A 27193-nucleotide genomic window follows, 5' to 3' on the forward strand; every position below is an offset into this window, starting at 1 on the left:
GGAACAGTTAAAAAGCACAGTTCCGAGGGAAGCTCAGGAGGGTAATAGCTAATTTGTCTGAAGTTTAAGAAGCCATCCAACACAAAGCTGAAGACAGAAAAGAATCTCTACATGCAAAAACAAATAATTTTTGCCCCTATCCCCCAGATTTCAAACAATGAGGTGCTGAGGAGTTCTAAGAACCTGAAAAGTTACATGGTCCTGCAAAAATAGGCAAGGCAGGCTGTCTCATCATTTAAACCTTTGTTATGTACTTCTTTCCTCATGAAGACCAAATCTAATGTTGCAAAAAAGACATTAAGATGTGTACAAATAGTGGTCAAAGATGATAAACATTCTCTGTAATTCATGAACCACCGCACACCTCTTGGACTGTATGTGGTCAAAGCATCTGGGACCTCATTTAAGGTCATGGTTTCAAATTGTCTGCAGTAGTGGCTTATAAATTCGGATCTTCCCTTCAGCAAAAGAAAATTTGAACTCAGCTGAACAAGCACAACTGATTAATGCAACTCTAATTGTACCCAGCTAATAACTAAATAGGAGTCTAGCAGCTTCTGGTAATGAGACTTGCCTCAAAATGCAGTAATAAATGTCATTACATAGAAATTGGTAATAGCAGGGAACTACAGCTAGCAAGATAACATACATGGAATAAAAGGCTTTGATCCTGTTAGGACTTAGGCACACATCCGGATGGAAGTTCAACACCAAGGAGTTCTGGTAAACATTCTCGCTCTACTCTGAGCTTTTTCCTCTCTCTTCTCTGCACTAGTGTGGCCTCATCTCAATTCCTGTGTGTAGGTTTGGATGCCACAATACAGGAAGGACACAGAACTATTAGAGTGTCCAAAGGAAGACTACAAAGATAGCGAAGGGTCTGGAGAGCAAAACATATGAGGAGCAACTGAAGTCCCTTGGTTTGTTCAGCCCAGAGCAGAGCAGGCTGAGGGGAGGCCTCATGGCGGCCTGCAGCTCCCTCACGAGGGGAGCGGAGGGGCAGGCGCTGAGCTCTGCTCTCTGGGGACAGCGACAGGACCCGAGGGAACGGCATGGAGCTGGGACAGGGGAGGGTCAGGCTGGGTGTCAGGGAAAGGTTCTGCACCCAGAGGTGGTCGGGCACTGGGACAGGCTCCCCAGGGAAGTGGTCACAGCACTGAGCCCGCTGGAGTTCAAGAAGCGTTTGGACAGCGCTCTCAGACGTAGGGTCTGATTTTGGGGTGATCATTTGTGGAGCCAGGAGCTGGGCTCAATCTTTGTGAGTGCCTTCCAACTTGGGACATTTTATGATTCTGTGATTCTATGAACATTAACGAGATTAGACTTAGTGATGCACATTGGCATGCAATTGGATCTTGGCAGGATCAGGGACAAAGTTCAGGACCAGAACATAGTGCTTAGAATCCATTTTTTTTAATCACTGCAGTTAAATATATAAATAGGTTATGAGATAATAATTTCTCCTGAATGTGCTAGGCCAAATTCCCTCCTGGTGCAAAAAAAAAAAAATAAAAATGAAGTACTGTTTTTATTGATGCTAAAGAGTATTTGGTCCTAGGCACAGCAAAAGTCTAATCTTGAAGCAGAAGAAAACTAAGCAGCATCCACTTCTTATGTCAAACAAAATCAGCCTCTAGCTTCAGAAAGTCCCAGAGAAATTCAAATTAAAATAATAATAATAATAATAAATCTATATAATATATTATATTCCTACAACAGCAAAAAAGACTGAAAGTTTCTTTGAGTGATATTTTGTTTTCCTAGGCAGAGGCAGCAAATGGAATTGTAATACAATTGTATGGTAGGTATGTGTCGTGGTTTTGAAGGAAAAGGCAAAAAAGTACATTTCTTGTTGCACATGGTCTCTCATGGATATAAACAGATACCCGGGAGAACCGTCACGTATGAGTTTTAGACTCCTTACACAGGATTTTAATTCAGAATACCAACTATGATGAGGCAAAGATTTTAAGATTACTTTATTCAAAATGTACTGCGAAAAAGAAAATAACCGAGTCTGAAAGTTATCGTGTCTTATGTTTAGAATGAACTCCTCCTCTACCAGTCTTCAAAAATAAACTGCACTGCATGGAAAGACAGAAATAATTACACTATCGATTGTTCTAAGGCCTGCTCTGTTTTTCTATATACTACATACAGTTGTGAACACTCAGTTCAAGGATTGACTAAGCCCTGCATGAGATGCTGAGCTGCAAGCAGATGGATCCTTTCTTCTTGCACAGTCTTGTTGCTCAAGCAACAAAAGTGTTAGTATCTCACTAAAAGTGACAGTAAGATTACAAATGGATCCTCAGCTTTGGGACTATTTTGATATCGGCATCAACCCAAAATCATTCAAAAGAGCTGTCAGAAACTCAGAAAAATTACTGACAGAACCACATATATATCACATACTGGATGTGGTGCTTAAGGACGCGGTTTAGTGGGTGACATTGGTAGCAGCATGATGGTTGGACCAGATGATCCTGAAGGTCTTTTCCAACCTTAATGATTCTATAGAGAAAAGCAACTAAAGGTTGTCAAAAAAGGTACCAACCTTCTCAAAGTTCTTTGGAACAGTTTTTAATATATGGTGGTTAGGTTTCCCTGAAAGACAGAGTAAGCACATCCAAATAACTAGTGTTATGCTGCTACACAGTGCTATCTAAGGTTAGCTAACTGTTTATTGCCATCATTCCATCTTCAAACATGTTGGTTTTAATCGAGAAGGGGACTTATCAAGCCAATCAAAATATCTGCAAACAAAACTAAGGTCACACCAATATTTAGCTAGTACTCCCCATATGATCCAAATGTCATGTCTTTGAGACAGATGAGTGTTTATATTCCGGTCAGCCTTGTGACTATCACATTACAAAAACATCCAAGTGAAATTTGTCTACAAACTTCAGACAGTTTAAAAGACGCCTAGCCACATGAGTTGTGAGTTCACTGCTGTCTGCAAAGCTCAGTAAAGAAGCCAGGTGAACACCTGGCCAGTAAACCTAAAGCTAGGTTAGGTATGTCCACACAACTACAAAATACAGAAACAACAGGCTTTGTGTTGTCCTGTCTTAGTCCTTTCACACTGGTAAAATAAACAGTGCCAGAACTTGAATCTCATTAAAATCCAAGCAGTTTTTACTCCTGAACGTACGCAAGCAGATCTAGCGTGTAAAAAACTGGGCAGGTAAATCAAAGAATTTTAAATGATTTGTGAGGAAACGAACAAAGGGTTTGTTGAATAAATTCACACATCTTTTAGTGAAAAACTCTGCAACAAGTTCCCAACATTTTAATGTGCTTATTTTGTATTTTAAATCATCCTGTCCTTTTTAAATCCCTCTATATTTTGGTGGATATCTGCTATTCAGAATTGACGTTTATTTCATGAATGAGACCAATTTTGCTTTCTTCCTACAGAAAGCTTCCTCCACATTTGAAGTCTGTCCAAATAGCGTTTATGATTCTGCACAAATCATAAATATTTAGAATTATTTTTAAAAGTTTAATGTCTATAAATATTTTTATTGGAAAGCTCATTTAAGCATGAATAGAACTGGATGAGCTCTCATAAATTTTAAAATAAAATTCATTTTTGTTGAGATTTAACCTTTTTTGCATTGTTCAAGCAACTCCCAAATCTAAATTGCTCTTTTTTTAATCAATATGCTGGTAGTAAAAATTTTATGGATCAATATACACTTATTTATAGAAGCAAAGCAATTAGCAGTAGAAGGCACATAACCTGTTCTGGAAATACGCAGACCCTATACTCTAAGTTCTACAAGGCTTCTGATCACAAAAGTTTTCTGAACACAAAAGATTAACAAGATTGGTCTTCCAGTAATGAAATAGTCCTTGAAATTACTCTGCAATTATATTTTACATTATCTCATTTGCACATAAATTGCTGTTTTTAAACTGCAGAAAAGCAGTAATAAATCTTTAGACAGTTATTGGTAACCGTAGTAGTCGTGATTATTGTGTTATTGTTTACTTTCCGTTAGTGATGACGACTATTAATATTTTCCTACGTGACCTTACAGGTGATATCTAATTACTTGTTTGTTCCTGTAAAACAAACTGCTATTGCTAACAAGTCACTTCTCAGAAAGAGTTGTAGTCAGCTAAAACTTCTATATTTTAGGACAAATTACCACACTTGGAGAAAAAAAAAAAAAAAAAACATGGTTAATGGGGAGGTATCAATGAGAGGGAAAAAAATTAGAGCCATTCTTTCAGCACAGCAGAGAATGGGCTTTAACAGCACATAGGTGTCAAAGTCCTTCACTTGCTACAGCCAGGTAGACTCTGACAAAACAGTCACGCCCATGATTTAAGATCAAACTACCAAAAGGGGACTGCAAATGAAAGTCAGAATGAAGATTAAAAATTGGGTGTAGACTTGAAAGACAGTTTGCATGAATGCAGTACCAGGATGAGAACAGAGTCTTTTGAACATGATAATATCCACGTGCTAGGTTCCGTTGCCTTTCTGTCCAGGACTGTGAATGACAGTGTACACATAAAAAGACTCCCTCCGCCAACTATGAATCACTTTTATTCTTCTTCTCTCACTATCAGCATCAATCAGTCATTAGCACTTTCATCTTTCATTTATCTTTCCCCAATGCACAAGCTGTGATTTTTATGGTATTGTGGTGTTTGGCAATGAAAACTGTAGCCCTTACATGGTTAGGCTGGTTTTACTATGACTCCCTGAAGTTTCCATTATGGTTTTATTTATATTCATAGTGGGTAGTTCCTATGTGGTACCATAAGACCCAACAACAATTAAATTTGTTCCTGCAAAGTCTGGCAAGCTAGCAAACAAGGTCTGGATGAATAACACTAGTCACAGGAAAACTATACAATTGCAAAAGAGAGCAACAATGTTTTCAAATAATATGTGCAGAAAATTCTCCTTCCTTTAAGATGACAGAAAAATTTACTGCTTTGTGCTACAACCTTGAAGTGGGAAATGTAGCATTGTACATCTGCCAAATTTACAAATACCTGTTCAGAAATCATCTTTGATAAAACAAAACAAACACCTGTAAATATACTTCTGCATTTTGAAGAGCCAGCATAGTCTAAGTAACCACAGAAATAAGGAGAGAGATAAAAAGGGGATGCGTAATGAGTATCTCAGACTCTTCCTGACTTTTGCCTAACTTTCAATCAACGGGAAACTATATGCTGCTCTCCCAGGCTCATCTCAGATTTCTTAGGTGAATGTACGAAAAAGAAGAGAAAAGAACTAGCAGCTACTATATATTATTTTGGGCCTGACAGTTTAGCTAACGTGTTTGGCAAACATTAATTATCAACTAAACTTTCCTACCAACAATGCCTTTTAAGAAAAATACTCACTCTGAGTGTGTATCAAGTCATTTCAACAAGTAATAACTGCCAGGAAACAAGAGTCTGAATAAGTTATCTGAATAAATGAATTATTTACATTCACACAGAGCACGTCGTATTGTAAGGGACCTTGCTGTTAAGTACTCAGTTAAAAGGCCTCTTTCTCAAAAACAAACCCAGTATGTCTCTGTCAACCCAACAGACTACATGCAAGACTTAACTATTGCTAAGGTACAACTGGCTCCTGAGAAATGAGACAAAAGAGCAGTCTTATCTGCAAAGAACTGTATTACTTGGGTTACATTATTAGATTAGTTTCAGAAAAAACACAATGTTTGAATACTGAAATATTTCTATACATCAAAATATTGTCAGCTTCAATTAAAATTTTGCTTTTCAGCATTTGATTTAAAAAAGGTGTTCTAAAAAAAAAAAGCAAACAACAACAAAAAACTGTTAAATAACAATAAGCCACATTCTTTTTTCTATTTAAGCAGAAACATTACATTTGAGGGCTGCAGGGTCACTACATTAGAATAAAACTTCTCTCATTATCCTTCCAGTATGTCCCGTAAGAGTTTTGCCCAAGAGGAGGAGGAGTAAAAAGTACAGGTTTTTTCCCTGACAGCTGAGAAGCTGTGAACCAAACCAGCTCAACAATCAAACTCACAAATTCCCCTTTGCTCAGCTCCATGGTTAGGAACTTAGAAAAGCAGAAGGTATGCATGAAAATAATTAATTGTCAACAGCCTGTGCTCATCAGGTATGTTCTCATGCTAGACTTTGAATGAAGCTATGTTTGATGTACTGTATCTACACTGGCACCAGAGCAGGATTAGGTGCAACAAGCACCTTTTTATGTCATGTTTTAAAACTCAGACTTGGACCGCAGTTTTCAAAATCTAAAGCTTGGGCTTCGGAGTAGCCATAGAGCAGTTTATCCATTATTTATTAGCCTTGTTATTAATATTTGAGAAGTGTTTGTGGTAAAGTTTGCAGAACAAAGTGTCAATTACTAAAGATGCTACAGAATTAAAACTCCTGCAAGCAACTGAGAAATCCCTTCTATCCTCCCACACAGAATAGAGATTGCTCTTACTTGTACTGAATAGCAACCCTTTTCTCGAGAATGTTCCTCTCCTCATATAGGTGTGCTTTTACATAAAGCATGGGAAATAACTGGCACTAAAATAAGTTTCATATTTACTGTATTACCCATGGAAACGGCAGCTAATGGATTTCCAGTTTGGTGGCTGAACCAGAACAAAAGTTTTCTGGATAAGGACAATCCACTTTCCTTTCCCAAAAGAAAAGAACGTATCAGTAAAAATCAAAACATTTCTGATTTTTTTCTTATGCTCTTTTTTACCCCCTGAGCTTTCACTAGATTCAGCCTTTTCCTAGCTGAGTCTTGGCCACAGCATTCCTAACTTATTTAAACAAGTATATAAACCTATATACTACGTAACCTATAAACCTTCCCTATAAACCATATAACTTCCCATATAAACCTAAATTGGACTACTCTCCACAATCTTCTGTGGTGATCAATACTGGAAACCAGGACTATGACTCTTCCTTCCTGAGAGCTACCATAACACAAACAAGTTCCTCTCTCTCTCCTTCCCATTTTGTAGTACCTTTACCCACTGCTGAGCCCTCCAGGTAGAACTGTCTATAACCAGTCCTCAAATGACAGCCATCTCTCTCATTACTTCCTAAGCACTCTGACACTGTCTCTCATAAGCTAGCACAAAAAGAGACTTACACCAGAAAGTAGTAATTTTGCCTTGCATGACAGTTTACATCTTTCTCTGCACAATGATCTAGGAAATATTTTGATCTGGGAGGCAATAAGCAACCCCCTGTCACCACATATGGGGAAGCCTTGCAGGAGCTAATTTAAAAAATATCAGGTGTAGCAATCCGCAGCTAGCAAAAATAACTTGACAGCCACAGCGGTAATAGCCTGTGGTGCACTTTAGGGTGCATTTCTGCAAGGCCCTCCAGGAAGGCAGGTCAGAGAGAAGAAAGGTTCTGCTGCAGCCTCAAACTCAAGGTTTTCATTAGGCATCTGCTTGAAAATGCACATCTTCTTTAAAAAGCAACAGGATAAAAGTTGTGCCCACTCACCCAACAGATCTGCTCCTGGCATGCACTGAGAAACTGCTTAAATTAGCTAAAGAGAAAACTTTCATCAGCCTGAAAAGAGAACTGCTGTTAAACCCTGCCTGGCCAGCACAGTAAATGCATGTAGGACGGAACTTACTCTGCTGTTTGCCAACACAAATGAGCCCACCTATTTCTACTCCCCACGCCTTTACAAACCTATGCAAGGCACCAAAAGTTGCACAGCTGTTTGTGAAACTACTCTGGTCTTGACAAATTTGGCTAACAGTTACAAAGATACTTTAGGAGCAAAGAAAAACAGCTTGACTCTCCATACAGCTAGAATCTGTGGAGTCAGAAGACAAAAAGGCATTAAATTAGGTTTATGTGGGTGGGCATAAATATAAATACGTAAGCACACACTTTAAAGTGAATTTATTTGAGCTTGTAAATAGACAATAAATACAGGGGACCAAGAGAGGCTACAGGGATGACATAAAGGATCCCAGAAGAATCTTAGCTATTGCAGTTTTATCAAAAAAGGAAGGAAAAGCAGGCATTAGCAGTCAAACTGCCACAGAACACAAGTTGATGATGCTATCTTCAACACGTGCAGTTCAGAGCTTTCTCTGACAGAATGGTACATTTGAAAAAACAAAGATGCAAACATGCAATACAAATCATCCTACTGCTCTTTTCTACCTTTTAGTGAATAATACCATTAAAATCAGTATTATTCATAGTTGTTTTGTCTCTCCCATAATGTTCTTGCCTCAGGTCTGACTTGATGTCAGCTAAGTAACTCTAATCGCAAGAAGTTCTGTCTTGTAACTTTATATTCCTTGACTTGGGTTTTTATATATATATATATATTTTTTATCTGCATTGCTAACACTTATGATCATACTCTACTTTCAATTGCCCTGGGTAGTTTGAGTACACTCAAGTGTAGACCCCTCTAGTTGACTTTTTTCTTACCAGCGTTATTTTGCCTCAGTCTCTGAAATAGAGGCTAATTGAAAGTATTAAACTTTCCCTGGCAGAGCATAAATAACTGCAAAGATCGTTGCAGCAGCCTGAAATGCAGGGGAAATAACATCTATGCTGTTGGGCTTTTTTAGGCTTTTTTTTTTTATTATTTAAATGCTAAAGCAGAAATTTATCAGTTCCTAACTCCACTTGCTTGCATTAGGAACACCATGGGGAAAGGTAATGGACAGCAGTTCTGGCTGTTTATACCTGGCAAGCATCTGTAACTCCATGTTCTAGTCCTGTTGTGTTCTGGGAGAGGTATTTCAGGAGCTGGGAAAAAGCGCAGGTAATTGCAGGAAGGCTGGAGAGCACTTGGTCGGACTGCAGGGTGTGTTTAAGAATACCCTTTGCACTGAAGTTAGAATGCTGAGGTAACTGCTTGCTAAAGATGCTTAGGGAATGATTGTGTTCTCTACAAAGTACTGAAGAAGTAAAGTGTTTTCTTCCACAGTAGCAGGTTGATATTAAAAGGGAAACTCAGAGTTCAGCTCAGCTTATGAATTAACGTTAATATTACTACTGCCTTGTCATGGCTCAAATTTTGCACATTAGTTATTGCTTCTTAGCAAACAAGATGAAATAAAATATTCTTCCTGAGGTAAGCAAACTAGCTACCAAAAGTCAGTTCTTGAGACATAATGCTCTTCATGCTCAGAATGAGTACTGTGTTCCAAGACTGGTTTAGGGCAAGGTTTTTTTCCTCCCCCTACTAATGTCACAATTCCAAAAACTCTCACATACTAACCTTTTTAATGGGCTAGGTGAGTTTCAAAACAAAAGAAAAAAAAAATCACTATTATCTCCCACTTATAAAGCTCACTCAGGGAATGTGATGACCCACCTTGTAAATTGGTGAAACATTTACTTTGGAGAAACACACAGTTACAATTTTTTTTATCATATTTAAAGTAATTTAAATTCCATATGAAAAGTAAGTGCTAAACAATGTAGTGTAATAAAGATAGCTTTTATTTTCTAGGACTCTATTGTGCACTAAGCTGTCCTTTATGAAAGGTGAGAAGGAAGGCTTCATTAAAGTAAACTGACTTGAAGTTCATTTTGCTTTGCCATAGGCTATTTAATTTGCTTATGGTTTGAGTTTTCTTAAAAATAAAGAAAACACAGAACTTAAATTTTGAATCAATTAATCAAAAACAGAGCAATGGCAAAAGATGGTATATTAATAAAATAGACTGAGATTTTTCTAGATGTAATCATCATCATTATACTCTGTGGTTTGTTGATTTGTCTATTATTTCTGTTCTTATTTTATTTGATAAAAAGAGAGTAAAATTTCAAGGCCAGAACGTGTGTCCTACTAAATGGCAGGACTTAATCCAGTGTGATGTCAGGAAAAAAAAAAAAATCACACTCTTAGAAAATTTTGTATATCCTGTGAATAGGTCTTCATTTTGAAGGACTCTTAAACTAACTCTGGAGTACCTGCCTAAGGAAGAAAATTTAAGACCTTCACAGTTCAGAGTGCATTTACTCGTTACCTGGGACTGGTTCCTTTCAGATCATGCAACAGAGGCATGATTCTCAGCCCTATAATACCTGGTAAAAATGGCTAGAAATGATGCTAAGATGCTTTGTCTCCATAAAACACTTCTTTAATCAGTACACTAGCATAAGCTCTTCAGTGTGAGGTGCTTTTCTCTTTTTTTTTTTTTTTTTTCCCCAATTCCAAGAGACACATATGTTCTGTTGTATACTGGAAAACCACCAGATGTTACCATTAAAATGAAAACCTTCACAGGTTTAGATAGTTACGGAGACAAGAAGTCTACCAAGTGTGTGGCCACGGAATGCAGTCAGACATGTCCCTGCTGGTAAAACACTAACTTTTTTTCTGAAGTCTGAAGGCTCCTTTTACCTACATATGTTCAAGGCGTCAGATTTCTGATACCCTTCACAGCGTAACTACTCTGCCTGATCCTTGTGCTGTTCAATTCCTCCTTTAAAAACCTGGCTTGGAAACTTGAACGTGATGCATGTACTGCCCAGCACCACACCAGCTGAACACAGATCTGATCACGTGTTCTGACCAACATTCAATTACATAAAAACCAAGGTCAAACATAAGGGAGGATAAGAAACAAAACAAAACAAACAGCACTGCCAAAAAGAAAAGCACAAGCCCTGGCCTGGTATCTTAGCATTGACCTATAGACTCTTTACAGCAGTTTAGGTAGGCTGGGTGGGATAGGGGGAAGGAGAGTGGCTGAGGGTCTGTTTACAAGAGTCCACTCACTGACGAATATACTCCTGGCCTGGAGGTGATGTGATTACTGAATTACTTGGTGCCCACAGTGTGGCAAGTGGGCACTCACAGTATGCCTGTACAGTGCCAGGAAGTACCTGGACATACCTGAGTTAATCAAAATGTCAGTTTCCCTAGGAAGGATAAAAGAACACAGAAAAACCACCGCCTGAGCCAGCATGCACTCTCATTTGTCATATTCTCCTTCTCCCCATGGCCTTTGGTTTGCAAAAGCATGTTCCCAAGAAACTTAAAAAGTCCAGTTGTAAACTTTGAAAGTCCAAAGAAGTCAGTAAGTACTAGGCTTTTTCGACTACATTCAGAAAGAAGATAATTTCTTAAGGAGCACTGCTGAAGTTACCCACTGTTAGAAACAGTAGTTTCGTAATAGAGATTGGAAAAATGAGTGTAGAGCAATGTGGCATGAAATGGTGAATCTCCTTTACCCTGTAGAACAACTGATTTGCTTATAGGCAGCATTGCACAAATTTAAGGCCATAATGAGTAGCTGACTACATGTTAGTCCTGGATTTAATCCTCAATGCCTTTCATAGGCTGCACTTCCGCTTGATCCTGAAGATTACTTCTCTCTTCCTCCACTCGTTAATTCCATGTTTTTTATGAAGTCCAAAACAGGCATTCTCTTTTCCTGTATTCTATGTTATCTAGTCTACTACTTTTTTTTTTTTTTCCTCCTAATGCTTTTACTGATAACATACTAACACTGGGACCTTCAGGGTAGGGATACAGTTCTGTGGCCAAGATAGGTCGACCATCTCATTAGGAGGATAACCTTCTCCCAGATGGAAAGGAAGACGTGCCAGTATGTGAGCAACCACCTGGCAATTCAGGGAAGTAAGATATAATGTCTGATCCTCTACCATTCTCCCCTGATGTTCTCCTTGACAAATGCTTAGTCTCCTCAGCTTCAAAATGGTAACGTTATTTATCTGCATCAAAGGTAGGTGAGGAGGGAAGAGGGACCAGGGAAGGAAGCGCGGAGGTGAAGTAACTTCTCCAGCATCTGAACAACACTCAGCGCAAGTTCTGATTCCTATCAGTGAGAAAAATGGCTTAAGACTGAGATGCTTAATGGAAATAGATAGATGTAGTCAAGAACTGTAAAGTATTTCTTTGGTACTATATATGAAGAGCTATGTAATTTAACTCCTTTCTCTAAAACAGGATTTATGAAAGTTTATAGAGAGACAAAAGGAATTACTTTGGTAACAATGATTTTCCAGTGCTGTAGGCTATGTCTGACCTCTATAATTTTACGGCAACTGACATGGGGACTTTGAGTGATTACTTTGCCCCACATTGGCATAACATAATTTACTCTGACTGAAGTCAGTGATATGAGGACACAGTGTGCAAAGTAAAATAAAAAAAAATTGTCTGAGAATGTCTTCCAGATGTTGATATGGGTGGGGGAACTGTATTAAAGCTCTTTTCCACCAGATATTAAAGATCAGCTGAATCCAATATGACAAACTAAGTAGAAGGAGAGAAAAATGTCACTCCATCATAGAAGCAGAGACATCTATCAAATATGATCTTAGTAAATACTACAGAAAAACAAAGTAGTATCTATGAAAAAAAAATAAAGCACCCTTCTTTCATAGCATGGCATAGTGTTGGTTTTTTGTGTTTGTTTTTATTTTTCCCCCTCTGGAATTGTTGTATTAACATGTAGCTGTGAGACACAAATAATTCTAACGGGAAATACCCACAGATGGCTCTTACTTACATCTAAACTTACCCAAAGGGATGACCTAGTAAGTACATCAACACATATGCCATCACAAAATAGCGGTCTGTTATAATCAGCGGTAGGAGTTCTCTCTTTAAACTTTTTTGCAAAAATTTAGCAACAGCAAATTATATTAGGTAGCTGTTTCCAGCTTCCTCTGTTCCCAGTTTATTTTGAACTACATGCAAGGTGCAGTAAATGTAAATGATAAGTTATCTCTGATTTCTGTCACACAAGCTGGACAGCAGTTGTGCTACAGCCATTCTGATCTAAGGTTGTGAACAAGACATAACCATAAATGGTAAAAAATATTGGCTTGAAATAAACACCCTTATTATAAAAATTTAAAAGAAATTTAAAAAGAAAATAGCTCAAAATGGTTATATGTTATACACAGGTAACTACTAGCTTGTATCTAAATGTATTCCTATATGTATGAGTACTGCCCATGAGACACTTCATTCTATCAGATTTTGCTGGAGATAAGGTGTTTGCTGGTTTGGGGGAGAAAACATCTATTTACACAAGAAAGTCCTAGTGCCTTCTTCTCAGCACCAAGGAATGTAACTTTTGCGATCACACTTTAGAGGCAGTAGATGCACACTCTTCTCTTGCTGTGTCCTACTTTTTGATTTTAATATACCATTTTTTTTGATTACTCCTCAGAGCCTGTGGCTTGAGTTTTCCATATGCACATACTGGATGACAAAAGAGCTAAGTTTGTTCACAAGCCTGCCAAAGACCTAGAGATAGCCTTTCCATCTCTTTGTACAAACTATACATACAAAATAGAGTTTAGCATGCCAAATTACCTTCACATCTTCCCATGAGAATTAGTATTTAGAGAAGGCTCACTTGGATATGAATTTGAGCCAAAGACACTTAATCTCCACTCTCCCAAACGTGTACGCTAACCAAAATGCAACATAATGCCTTTTCTGTGTCCGTAGATACTTTTCCTCCCTGTGCAGAAAGGAGTACTTACTTCCAATATCTGGCCGTAGCTTTTTGTCATACTCTCTCAACAGCTTGTTTAGTATGAGAGTCACATCTGTGTCCTGTGTTTTTGGAGCTAAAACCCATTTTTGGTTGGTTGTTCCGTCTTCATATTCATCTTCTTCAACCTTTCTGGAACTGCAATAACAGATCAAATAAATAGATATTATTTTACATAACTAAACCAGATTTTACATAACTAAAAAAAATCAGAATTTGCATTCTGAGTAAATCTGCAAAGTCTTTTTAAGAAGTTCTAGATTTCTCCCTTGGCTTCGTCTATCTACCCAGTCTTAAGCTGATTTTACAACAGGATGTTCCCATTAAAATTGGCTGAGTATCTGAGGATGGGTCAAAAGTAAGACTCATTTAGAAGTTGTCTTCCGCCAGTCTCTCAAATAAGTAATTATCTGTGAGTTAATACAGCTATCAGAATAGTATTTAACATCCTATATTTTAACCAACCTATCCCAACTGCATAGTTACCCAATACATTTACAATACACTCTTACTAAGAGCAAACAACTGCAGTATTTTATGAATCCATCAAGACAACTGATCCATCTCTTGCACAAAGGCTAATAAGAGTATTAAAAATTCAGACCTTTTAATACTTCCTGATCATTTTATCTTATTAATAAATTATTATATTCTCAGTGCCTGAATCTCAGAGTTTAATGTATTACAAGGCTTAGAATTAAAAGCTTGCTCCTTGAATATAAGATGGATTATCACAAGCACACAAATACGTTTCATAAATTAATTGGAATTTCAGAGTCTCCCTATGGTTTCCATGACATTTTTAAAAAACAGCTCTACACCAGGAGTTATGACTCTTTCTTTCCTTCACAGGTGGATTATTTTTATTTTAAGAGAATGGTAATGCAAATGTGGTGAAACTACAGTTGCCCAGGAATCACAGCTAGAGCTACTTTCACACGCAACTAATTTCATTTGTGCAGCTTTTTGTGCACGTACAGTAAAATGTTGATTTGAAGATGTATCCTTTGGTATCTTAGAAACCAAATCTGTTTGATCTCTCTCGCTGGAGAAAATCCATTACAGTTAAACTGAGATGAAGTTATCGGGAGAAAAGGTAACCTCAGTGGCAGAACCCACGGCAATAATCATCTATTGCTTGGACCTGCAATTGCCCTGGCAATGCGCTATCATTTTGCATATTAGCCACGAATTGCTTGATATGACCTCACAAATTGCAGGTGGTCTGGGTACAATTAATTAATTAATTATTTTTGAAATCTAGCCCCTAAGGATCTTGTACTGAGAGAGCTCGTATAACCAAGTTCCAGAAGTACATAACACTTGGGGAAATGTTTGAATAGATGAGGGTTACTTCTCTGTTAGTGAGTTGTATTTTTTGTAACTTGATCTTTTTTGTTAGAATTCTCCCAATGAGTATTTAAAAACCCTAAGAGGACCCTTTGTTTTTTCTTTTCTCCCTCAGGTTCACAACAAGCCATATGTTTTAATATTGCAGTTCTGGGACCATTCTCAAAGGAGGCACCATCTCCAAGCACACACAGTTGATATTCCACAGCTGAAACACTGCAGTGGTGCTGAATTGCTGATAGGAAAGGAGCACACGATCATATGTCTTTTTCTGCTGCACTCACCACAACTTTACTGTAGACATTCAGACTGCATGTGGAAACAAGAACCGAGTTCATGTAGGATCATGATTCCCATTTCAGGGAGCAGCTTCTTTATAACCAGTTGCTAGTACAACTCTAGGCACTAACAGAGCTCTTAAATCCCCTCAAACTAGCAGCTTGTTTCCTAGAAAGCACCTCCAAGTGATGTAAATCCCTACCTACCTCCCAGATTAAGACAGGGGGTGGGAGAGGTTTCACAGTGAATCAGACCAACACATTAGATAGACATTTTTCAAGGTGTTTTGTTCTCCTCCTCAAGAGTTTCACTTCTGTTGCTCGCCTCTGCGCAATTAGGCTCTTGGAAGGCACCTGAGGTTGCTGTTTCCACTGTAGCCTTACTATGGGCTGCCAATTTCCCAGCATATTCCTGCTGTCCACAGGGATGATGTTGGGCCATTCCCAAAGGGGGAGGAAGAAGGGCTGCACACCCTCCCCAAACCCCTCCTCAGGGGCCACCAGTTTTGACCCAGTAAGGAGAGAGAGGAGGCAGCAAGCAACCCACCAAGCAGAAAGGCTTTTCCCCAAGAGGCTGTAGGGGAAAGGGCTTATTTCATGGGACAAGCGTGCCCAGGACCTGCGCTAGGGGCTGCCGCGAAGCAGCCTCGGGTTCCTGTGAGGACTTGGGAAGGACAGAGACGAAGGGAAGGGAAGGGAAGGGAAGGGAAGGGAAGGGAAGGGAAGGGAAGGGAAGGGAAGGGAAGGGAAGGGAAGGGAAGGGAAGGGAAGGGAAGGGAAGGGAAGGGAAGGGAAGGGAAGCCCGTCCCCAGGCCCCTCTCCGGCCTCGGGGTGCCGGGGCCGCCGGCAGCGCCCAGGGCCCCTGGGGGCCGTTTTGCCCCGCGGGGCTCATGTCGGCCGGCCGGGGGCGAGGCGGGCAAGGGCAGCCCCGGGCGGCCTGAGGCGAGCCCGGGCCCCGACAGCCGCAGGCGGGGTAAAACTTTCTACCGGGCCGGCTCGGGGGGAGCCCTCTCCGGCCACCTCCGCCGGCGTTTGGGAGGGAAGCCCCGGGACGGCGGCAGATGGGAGAGCCCGGTGTCCGCATCGGGCGGCGAGCGCCCGGCAAACTCCGGAGAGCCGCCCTCGCAAGCCCCGGCGCGGGGAGGAGAGGAGACGGAAGGGTGGGGAGGCGAAAAGGGAGCGGGGACTTACCGGGCGTGAAACACCGAGAGGAGGAAGAAGACGGCGAGGAGCTTAGCGGGCATGGTCCGGGCAGAGCTGGCCAGGTAAGGGGTACAGCAGGACCAAGGAGAGGCTGCGGGAGGCTCGCATGCGAACGGCGGCGAGGCGAAGCTCTGAGTCTCCCCTCCCGTATCTCCGCAGCTTTATACCCTGAAGAAAAATACCCCCGTTCACACTGCTCCGGGAAGGGAGGGGGAGTGAAAAAAAAAGGGGGGGGGGGGCAAAGTGGGCTGGGGAGGGGGGGAAATCCCCGTCGGAGAGCCCCTGCCGGGGCCAGAAGCAGAGCGGGGTCTCGGCGCTGTGAGCGAGCTGCGGCGCTCCCCGCCCGCAGCCGTCGGGAGCAGCGGGGCCGCCCCTCCCGCTCCCCGCCGTGCCCCCCCGGCTGCCGAGCTCCGGCCCCGCCGGGGAAGGGGCGCTCCTCGCCTCCCCGCTCCTCCCCACGCACTCACACTCCTCCCTTCCCTTCCCTTCCCTTCCCTTCCCTTCCCTTCCCTTCCCTTCCCTTCCCTTCCCTTCCCTTCCCTTCCCTTCCCTTCCCTTCCCTTCCCTTCCCTTCCCTTCCCTTCCCTTCCCTTCCCTTCCCTTCCCTTCCCTTCCCTTCCCTTCCCTTCCCTTCCCTTCCCTTCCCTTCCCTTCCCTTCCCTTCCCTTCCCTTCCCCTCCCCGCCGCGCAGAGCCCAACAGGTACCCCCCGCACCTTCCTCCCCTCCTTCCTCCTCCTCCTCCTCCTCCCCGCTGTTCGGGGGTGCCGGGTGGTGTGCCGCTGTGCCTAGCTGCTTGCTGCATCGCTACAGGCATCTATATGCGTGCCTACGGCCGTATAGATCTATAAGGCAGAATGTATACATGTATGTATATATGCGACAGACCGGGCTGCGTGGCTTTATGAGGGGCATCGGTGGGATAAATGAGGGTGTTTTTTTTCTGCAGCAAAGTGTGTGCAGGGCAAAAAGAGTTTGGGTCTGGACATCGCGTGTCTTTCTGCTCCACTAAGGTGCGATTTTTGGCGACTCCGGGTGTCTTTTCAGCAGGCGTCAGGGTGATAAAGAAAATCCCCCTTTGCTCTCAGGATCGGAAATGACAGAATTTCACTTACGCTGTGGTAAGCTGGAAACAAAAAAGCCCTGCTAAGGTACTGCGAGCGATCGTTTCACTGCGATAAGAAAGCCCAGACGCATGCATCTCTACCTCCTCCTCCGTTAGACATTACTTCCAAGTTCTGGGGGAGTCGTTTTTAATTAGGACATTGCATTAAGAAAAAAAAAAAAAAGTTCCGACGGAAGATGCATTCCTGCTTCTAGCCCAGCTTCCACGCCTAGAAGAGCTGCCCAGAAAGCGCTTGCTGTTCCCCAAGTTATTTAGTGAAGGAACGAGAGAGCTTAGGGAAAATCCGCTGCGAGCCGGCCAATTCATTCACAGCCGTGGAGCACTTTCCCTTTTATTTATTTGTTTATTTTTTCCAGCCTAAACTTCTCCTCGCTACATCATACAGCGGTCCTTCGGGGTTGACCCCGGCTACTGGCCACAAGACGAGCGCCGCTCGCCACCGCCGGCGGAGCAGCGGCCGCGGGGGCCCCTGGCGGCGGCGGGGAGAAGCGCGGCGGGTGCTGGGAGGGCTCCCGGTGGGCACCCACCGAGCCCCGGCCGGGGGCTGTGTGGGGTTGCCCCGGTGGAGCCGCCCCCGGGGGGATGGCAGCGAGCCCCTGGCCTCGGGCTGGGCTCCCGGAGTCGGTGATCATCGCCACCTCCTCGCCAGGGCGCGAGGAAAAAAAAAAAAAAAAGAAAAAAAAAGGAAAAAAATAAATAATAAAAAAAGAAGCTAAAGAAGCTTGAGATTCTTTTTCTCCTGGCCTCGGTGGGCTGTGTTGATGCCCAAGGAGTGCTTTAGCTCCGCCGTCCGTTATACCTCGGGCCTGTGACATTTCTACTTCTCCCTTTTCACTCATGCTCACATCCTTTGCTCTTTAAAGCTCCCCCTGCCTTTGCTGAGGCTTTTCAAGTTGTGTATTCAGGTAAGGATTATGATTATCCAGCACATGTTTTAATAAAAGAACGTTTTATTACCCACTGTAACGACAGGAAAATGTGTATGCTTTCCAGCACAATAAAGTGGATCCATATTTTAATTTACATTTCATTGCATCTTCACAGAAGCAACTACTACTTTTTCCACCTGAGGGATACCAAAGGCTAAAGCCTTTGCAGCACTTGTCGTCACTGGGCGGATCTAAGGGTCTCAGGAAGCTGCCATGAAGGAAACTAATACACGTAATAAGGGGGGAAATGCAGAGGGAAGATAAAGGTCCCGCAAAGCAAGTGGCCCACTTGTGAGAACTGGGTGCCCCCTTCCAGCCCCGAGCACTTCCCTGCTGCTAGGCACCTCAGCTTTTCTGTGACTGAGTATTGAAGGCAAGCCCTCACCGGTGGCTCTTGCAGCTCCCCAGCCACCCACGAGCAGCTCAGGAGACTGGGGCTGCTTAGAGGTGTTTTGGGGTGCCGGTGACACCAGCCTGCAGTGAGTGGCCAGCTGAGCCCAGGTCTCCCAAGGCCAAGCCAGCTAAGAGTGGCTGCAGCTCCACATTTTTTTACCATATGTGTGACAAGTTATGCAGTATTTTTCATCCTGTGTGCAGTACATCATTTTGTTGCCCACGTGTAAATGTAACCCATCACTGTCCAGCGTGTTGCAATCTATCAGTTTTCCCCTGAAACTCTCAACATTTTTCTAACTGAAATAAATGACTTGGTATCTTCAATCAACGTTTTGCTTTTCATTTTGTTTTTAGCCAGTGCCATTTTAAACAGCAACTTTTAAGACATGAAGATTGTGAGAAGTGATAATTGCTTTTGAGGATGGCAATGAAAAGGCAAGTAATGCAGTACAGAATGGGGCACTTACACTTTAGTCTAAATAAGTGGCAATTCAAGGGAGATCCTTCAGATGTCCTTTGGGCTTCATAAACTATAACCTCTATTCTTTCTTTCCCATAACTGAAGGAATGTCCATAACAAAATAGTGAAAGATGCAAAGGTGGTAAGGTGAGGATGTCAACTGAGCCACTGTAGCCATTCCATGGCCATTTTTAAATGTTTGTAGTGAAATAAAAACATACAAAAAGCTAGAAAGAATTAGAGCAAATTGATCAAGCACTGCTTTAGAATAATTTAGGTTTCTCTGAACATTTCAGTGTCAGTTCCAATCTGAGGAGCAAGGGCATTAGGGGAAATATATCCTTATTACGAAGAACATTATCTCCAGATTTAAAAAACAAATAGCTGTTCAAGTGCTGCATTCATCTTGCCTGCATAAGCTGAATAACAAAGCAGCTTCATTCAGTTTTCTTGAAAGTTTAATTTATATGTTAAAGAAGATTTTTTGAAAGGCAAGATTATTTCATAAAATCATTCCTTTCTTACTTTTGTGCAAATTCATTTAGTCATTCCACAGAGAGCACATTCCGTTTACAAAAAAGCAGAACGCAATTCAAGGTAGCAGAACAGGGTTAAGCTTTTGAAATACATTGTTGCCTAAATTCATCCTGGAGTAAGCTGGCACAGCTCGAATATCAGAAATAAAAACCTTTTCCATTGCATTTGATTTGTTCTTTCATTCTTAATGGGCGCAACTGAGGAAATTTGGCAGTAGAACTGCACGCACTTAACTCTCCAGTGCTGAATTGTTGTAAGCAATCACTTTTCAACAATTTTTCGTGAAAGAATACAGGCAAAACCCAATGACGAGCCATCCCTACTCATTAGCCTCTTTGGCCGTGATCAGGCTGTGAAGGAGATGCGCCCCGCAGGGCACCAGCTCCGCCATGCTGGGGGTACCAGCACAGCTCCCCCGCTCCCAAGGGACTGAGCACCATCCAGGGGAAGCCCAAGGAGGCTGATGTGCTTCCAGCTACCGCCCAAGCCTGCAGCAGGGTGGGCCAAGGTGTTTTCTTGGAGCCAAGATCTGGGAAATGCTCCCATCTCCCACAGTTCAGATGCCATCGGTGAGTAATGGTCTCCCACACAGACTGTTCCGCTGCTCACAGCGAGTTTATTTAAATTGTTAAGTGTTGTGTGGCATGAGGCAGTGGCATTTACATATTCCAGCCTGGAATCAATCGGCTCGTTGAAGCATCTCCCGAACCATGGGGCAACACCTACTATTCGGGCAGCAGCTCATGCTGGGAGGTCGTTTGTTCTTCTTTTGTCGTTTCAGCTCTGAGCAAGGATGAGGAATGTGTGGGATCATCTGAGAAATGAAAGACAGGCAGCTTCTTCAGGAATTTTCAACATGATTTAGCAAATCCACGGTAACAGATCAAACCCTAACCACTATTTACTGCCTTTACCTTCAAACACAGAAAGCAATAGTCAACATAACTGGAAATGATATTTATCACTGGAAGTGATAAAACGTCTCTGGTGTCATATACCTTTAGCAGGTAATTAATTGTTGGTTCTTCTACACATCAGGTAAATTTCAATACATTGTCTATTAAAATAAAGCAAATGGCCTGATCCTGTAGCTCCTGTTTGCAGGTAGTTCTCTATTCAGGGAAGACAAGACTTCATACATGTAAAATTGGATTCAGAGCTCCTGGCACTGAGTCCAGCAATGGAGACCAGAAAGTGAGGCTGAGACATTCAGGGTAAGTCAGGCTTGAGCCTGAGCGAATACAGCAAACATGAAAAAGCCTCCAAGGCAGACAGAATGGCTCTGGAGAAGGTGCTTTAAAGACAGTTTTGACTTTCTCATTCATGTAGGGGAAAGCTTCACATTGAAAGCTTTTTGTAGGAGTTAGAGAACAGTAAAAAGCAACTTCTTGTGATTCATTCCTGTTCTGGGATTTGTGAGTATTTAGATATCCTTTTACCGCACGTGGTATCTTCTGGAGGTTCACAGGTTGCTCATACTTTTCAACCATGCAGTAAATACAGCCTCTGTAGAAGCATGCTGCTGCCACTGCCACAAGTACCGTGTGGCCTAAGGGTCTGAGCAGGTATTGCTGTGCTCCAGCCTTCTCTTGCAGGAGGATGTACACTGAGGAGCTGTATGGGGTTGGTACAAAGGTCTGCCTAGGGCAGTATCCTTTCTATGAAAGTGGCCAGAAGGAGAGGTTTATTGAGAAGAGGCACTGAGCATGTGTATATGATATTCCTCCCAAGTACTCCTCTAGCCTCTTGCAAGCAGCATCTCAGGAAGACAACACAGTTTCTGTCCATTTAGAGAATTGTACAGCAACAGTCCCACACTCCAGATTGGACTTGAACCCACAGTACCCAGCTTTGGTCAGTGGCTATCCCGTTAATTCCTTAATCTTTCTCTGCTCAATAACAGTTTTTGTTTAAAAACCCTACAACTACCTCATCTTCTTGTTTGGAGAGGGTGGGAAACAATACAACAAAATAACCCAAAACTAAAACAAACAAACAGAAACAACGAACAAAATAATAATAGTAATAATAATAATAATAATAATACCACAAAACCCACCACCTTGTTTTTGTCACTTGAATGTTTGCTATCTGAGGGAAAGAAGTATTAAATAACACTCTTACCATCCAAAATAAACAAATAAACAAACTAAAAGCCTCTTATTGAACAGAATCCAGCTTGCCTTTTACGATTGCAGATGTTATCATAAATGACAATGTGTGATAAAAAATTTTTGAGAGCCTGTGCCACCTGTAGACTGCAATAATGATTGGGAAGAGAATTGAACTTAGAGATACTGATGCATACCTGCCAAAAACTTGGTACTCAGTGTGTGTACATTCAGGGTCAAAAAAAGGCAAGTCTCCATGTGGACTACCTCCTAATTGATCCTTATCAGCCCACCCACCATCCTCAGACACCTGGCTGAGCAAGATTATTTTGGTGCACTATGTTGTGTTAGTGATGTCGTGAGAGTTGCATCTCATCTGTCACTCTGGTGAGACTGGAAGCAGTGAGCTGTGGGCCGATTCCTAGCAAGGAGCCTTGTCCATGGTCAAATGGTTACCAATGTCCACGGGCATGCACATCCCAGCTAGGAGCAATGGCTGTGTTTGCCTGTCCTGGCAGCACGTTGGGCTCTCCTCTCCTTCTCTGGATCTTCATGGAGCCTTGCCCCGAGCTCAGCTCTGCACTCGTTATACATTTCTGTGGACGTAGGCAGGGGCAGCAGAGGCTGCAACTGGGAGGGTCCATCTTGCATATGCATAAAGATCTTCCCTCTGCCAGTTGCCAGGTGTTTTTAGCTGTTTTGGAGGTGCTCAGTGAGCAAATTGCTGTGGATGGCCAGTGCAACATGTATGCACGTTGCTGAGAAAACAGGAGGTCTCCCAGGCTCTCGCCTTTTTGTGGGAGTAACCTATGTGCAAGAAAAGAAATAGCCACGGGGATTTATGAAGCTCTGCTGTCCAAAAGGCTTTGCATTTTTTCACTACTTTTGATCCCCATAGGGCTGAATTAATTGCATCCAAATAACATCATCCCACTTTAAAAACAGAGAAAAGAAGAATGAGGATATGTGTGGCTGCTAAAAGACACATGGGAAGCAGACAAGAATACAGAGATCCAAACCCTCACCTTGCCTCAGGGCAACCCTGTAAGTAATAGACCGGCATGCCCCTCCCCGGCTCCTCCTTGCCAACTTTCAGGCACCCGCTCAGCCACCTGGCTTCTCCCTGGCCCCTGGGAATCTGCAAACGTCCAATTCCACAGCATCAGGAAGGAAAAAAAAAAAAAAAAAGCTGTGAAAAGGAATTCACTCATGAGGTTTTTTTCTCAGCAACGCTTAGGAATGAAGGGGAAGAAGAGACGACACATGAGAAGCCCAGACAGCTCCCCAGTCCTGGACTGGACCCTGACCTCCAAGTAAAGCAGAAACCCCACCCTTAAAAAGAGAAGAGCAGGAACATGCAAAAGGGATGTCTCAAGGAGGGCCCAGGCTCTTCTCTCTGTCCCAAACAGAATGTGGGGCTGATACTCCACTGCAAAATAGCACCTAATTCTTGAAACATCCCAGTTCAATGTCTTCACTCCATATGTACCTTTCTGGGCAACAGTGAGGATGTATCGTGCACACACATCTGCTTCATTGCATGCATGTATACTTTCCATATAATTCTTCTGGCTCCAGTGGTGATTTTTTTTTGGTCTCTAAAATGATAACCAGTATAAGAATGACATTTTGCAATCAAGTGTCGAATGCATTTTTTATTTAAACATTAAGATTAAATTACAAAAGCTTCTGGAACAAAGAAAGATGCCAAGGAGAAAAGAGCTGAAAACTCAGATTGCATTTTCTCATTCATTGTGAAAGCAAAACACATTGGCAGCAGCAAGGCGTTTTATAGAAAATTTTCAGATGGACAGTACAAAGACCTTTCTGTCAATATTGTCACTGAAATACCTTGCTGTCATGAAGCACTTTTTTTTTTTTTTTCTGATCACACTTCTTAGTGTTGTCTGATTGGCTTTCACTGTGGGAAACAAGTAATAATTATTTCAGGATTACTGTAATTCTTTACTGTTTATCTCTGCTAATATAACACACAATCTTGTCGGGAAAACGTCCAAACATTAGCTGCTTTACCTTAATAAAAATGTCTACTGCCATTGTCAAAAGTTTTATTTGCACAAATATGTTCCTAATCTATGTTAATTTCATGCAATATATCTCTAATTTTTGGAATAGATACTGAGGACCATTCGAGAAAATTCCCTTGGAATGCAAAACCCAATTTTATTTTTTTAAGGGCAAGATTCCACCACCTTTATTTACACAAGTAGCATCTTGCTCTCCATGTTACTCCACTGCAAGCTAGAGGCTCAAGCAGTGAAAATCAGCATAGCCCCATTAGGATTTACCACCTTGTATTAACTTCTATTAATGAAAATCGGGCCGAGCAGTTTTATCTGTGGAGTAATGCGCTACCTATAACCAGTAAAGGTGCTCAAACATAGCCCTACAGTTAATAATTTGGCACATTTACAACTGGCATTACTCACAGTAACCTATCAGATGACAATAGTGGAGCTCTTCTGTAAAATAGAGGTTAAGCCTACATTTGTATGACTGTACATCTGAAGTATAAAAACCACGATATGTAGTACACGTGAACAGTTAAAAAATATAACTTACTTTATTTGTAAACTATCAATGCAAGATACTCAGCAGCAAAGAAGCCATGTTCAATGTCTTCTGATCTTTTATCAAGATCTGTTGCTGTAAGTAATATAATCGTCTCCAAAACATCTGAGGTTACATGTAGAAACAATCAAGGCAATATTATTTGTACATATTATTAAACATGCAAAAAACTTCCTGAAGAATATTGCCCAAATGTAGAAAGTTGTCTGGATCTCAAATTTTCCTTGGTAGCATCTGCTTTGTAAGTATGGCTCACGTGTGGATTTAGAGTCCTTCAGTTTATTTTGGAGAATTGGCACCTTTAATGACAGGCTCTCTATTCAAATATGTGGCCCAGTAGACTAAGTTAAAAGTTCCGAATAGCACAGGAAAAATTATCCGGGACATTTTGTCAATCTTACTGATGCTGTTGTAAGTCTTTTTGCTTTCGGCAGGCTTTTCTTCTGTGGACTTTGCTGGAGCAGAAGCCGTATTTGAGATGACAGATGGGGCTGAGTCCTTTGGCATGTTTGGGGCGGGGGTCATCTTCCCAGTGCTGTAAGTATTTGTTGATTTATTTCCCAGCAATTGGCGCTCTTTTTTCTGCAGTACAAAGACCAAAACATTAGACCACAGAAATAGAAAGTGGAAACAGGTTCTCAAGATACCAAACCCCAAACCTAAGCGGTTTAATCAATCACGCTAACAAACTCCCAGGGGGGCTATTCTGACTTTGACTCCCAAACAGCTGTTTCTGCCTCCATGTTATAGCTCTTACTCAGCCTAAAATTTCCCTGATGTCAGAGGTAATGAAGCAAGGTCGTCTGGACCCAGATCCCAGGGGGCATGTACGATAGCAGCTTCACCTGTCAGGGTGAAGCAGCCCTGCAGCTGGAGATGCTGCCGCCCCGATGCCGGCCTTGCCCTCCTGGCTGAAGGCAGCAGTGCAGTGAAGGGCTCGCTGTCTCTGCTAGCTCCCCTCCTGGCACTGCTCTGGCAGGATGCCTGCCAACGCAGACTTACTCCAGGACGTCATTCACTAAGAGTCAGTCCTATTCCAAAATGTTCCTTTTGGCTTGAAACTCAAGGTTGTGTTTTCACGGAATGCTCTTTTGCCTCAGTTTATCAAAGTTATTGTGGTGGGACCGTGACCCATGGAGCTCAACGTGAGCCTTGCCATTTATTTGGGAAAGCACACAGAGTCCTCCACAGAGGTAGCTGTCACTGCATATGACCTCATAACTGATTATCACAAATTTGGTCACTACATGTCACACGCACTCAATGCCCTATATTTTTTGGAAAACAGTTCACTTCATATAGATGGCAGAGACTGATAGTCTACCTCTCTGAACAGAAGTAGGCATATTTCCTTGCAAATATTCCTCTATAGGAAGGTGAGAGTATATCATAAATTAACTAAACACCTTCTTCACAGAGAAGATGAAAATCCTGCATTCATTCATATGAGCTACGCGGAGTTAGTGCTTTTTATTCTAGGTATTTAAAACATGTAAGGTAAGCACCTTGATTTTAGCAGCTTCCTGGGCTTTTTTGCCATCCCATGCCCAACTCCTCTTGGTGAAATAGTTGACTGTTGCAAATTCAATCAATGCAGAAAATACAAAGGCATAGCAGACGGCTATAAACCAGTCCATTGCAGTAGCATAGGCCACTTTTGGCAAAGAGTTGCGGGCACTGATACTTAAGGTGGTCATGGTGAGGACTGTTGTTACTCCTGTAAAGGAGGAAAAAAAAAAAATAGAGGCAGCGATCAGCTTGGTAGCCCTTATGAAATTCCTAATAAGTTATGAGTGGGCCCCAATTCAGCATGATAGCTAGGAAGGTCATATGAAGTAAATCAGTATTTGCAAATTTTGGTCTGAAAGCATGAGATACTTTGCTGACCAAGAAAAAATAAAAGCCTCTGCCCTCAGGCATTAACTTCTCTGGTGTTCAGGTTCTCTCTAGTTACAATGTACTTAAATATGTGATTTTAAGGGTAATACAAGTCCAACCGTTGCAGAAACCAAAATCCCACTGGTATTTTATCCTTGTACATTGATGCATGTTACATATAGGGTGTCCCTTGTCAATTGGTAACATCATATAATCAGTGATCAACCTGTTCAGCAATAACTGTCATAATAAAGTGCGATTATTGCTTTTTTTTTTTTTTCTCACATGGAGATTTTATCGTTGAAATTGCTGACTTATTTATTCCCTTGACTGTAGCTCCTCCCTCCACACAAGTCAGTAGCTGACAGAGCTGCCACTAGTTCCATCTGTGGACGGATGCCTCCAGCAGGACAAAACTGAACTCTCAGTTATGCCTTCATGAATCTCAAATCAGCATCACCAGTCAGCAATGCGATGCTGGCACCTGTATTCTCCCTGTACAGATCGTGAATTGATTTTTTATCAAAGGTGCTGACAGATTTCAGTAGGCTCCTATAGATGAATGGCTCTATTAAGAAATGTTGGCCAAAGTTTCACACACAAAGCTTCTCCCACTCCCCTCATTTCTCATCTAGTGGGTTTTTTGATTTCATCAACCTTCAGTTAAGACTGTTTATTTTTTGCAATCTTCTAGTGATAAGTCGAGTAATTTAAGAGACCCGATAGGATTTTTGCATGACAGCTTCTGTAGCAAATATACATTTTCAAAATGCAAAATCATATTAATTTGTTTGATGGTAATAGAGATAATTGTC

At 41.8% G+C, this 27193-nt stretch overlaps 2 protein-coding genes and 1 long non-coding RNA gene across 9 annotated transcripts in view; 1 reads left to right on the forward strand and 2 right to left on the reverse strand.

Moving 5' to 3' along the window:
• Positions 1–17211, reverse strand: part of GABRG3 (gamma-aminobutyric acid type A receptor subunit gamma3) — a 334861-nt gene extending 317650 nt beyond the window's left edge. For 2 of the 4 annotated variants that reach the window (XM_083824313.1, XM_083824314.1), the window contains exons 1-2: positions 16340–16895; positions 13510–13658 (exon numbers count right to left, since the gene is read on the reverse strand). In XM_083824313.1, the coding sequence (XP_083680439.1) occupies positions 13510–13658; positions 16340–16392 (202 nt within the window). In that variant the 5' untranslated portion in view covers positions 16393–16895. Of the gene's footprint in view, positions 1–13509; positions 13659–16339; positions 16896–17065 lie in introns of those variants that run through there. The other 2 variants (XM_083824312.1, XM_083824311.1) reach the window with 2 other exon arrangements.
• Positions 15885–18513, forward strand: LOC310894356. Its single transcript, XR_014579831.1, has 3 exons — positions 15885–16413; positions 17397–17470; positions 17832–18513. It is a non-coding gene; the product is annotated as an uncharacterized lncRNA (long non-coding RNA).
• A 5038-nt stretch (positions 18514–23551) lies between these two features.
• GABRA5 (gamma-aminobutyric acid type A receptor subunit alpha5) overlaps positions 23552–27193 on the reverse strand; it is a 57754-nt gene continuing 54112 nt past the window's right edge. For all 4 annotated transcript variants that reach the window (XM_083824286.1, XM_083824287.1, XM_083824288.1 and 1 more), the window contains 2 exons: positions 26006–26217; positions 23552–25082 (listed from right to left, as the gene is read on the reverse strand). In XM_083824286.1, the coding sequence (XP_083680412.1) occupies positions 24780–25082; positions 26006–26217 (515 nt within the window). In that variant the 3' untranslated portion in view covers positions 23552–24779. The remainder of the gene's footprint in view (positions 25083–26005; positions 26218–27193) is intronic.

The sequence above is a fragment of the Anser anser genome, assembly GCF_964211835.1.
Source record: "Anser anser genome assembly, chromosome: 1".
NCBI lineage: Eukaryota > Metazoa > Chordata > Aves > Anseriformes > Anatidae > Anser > Anser anser.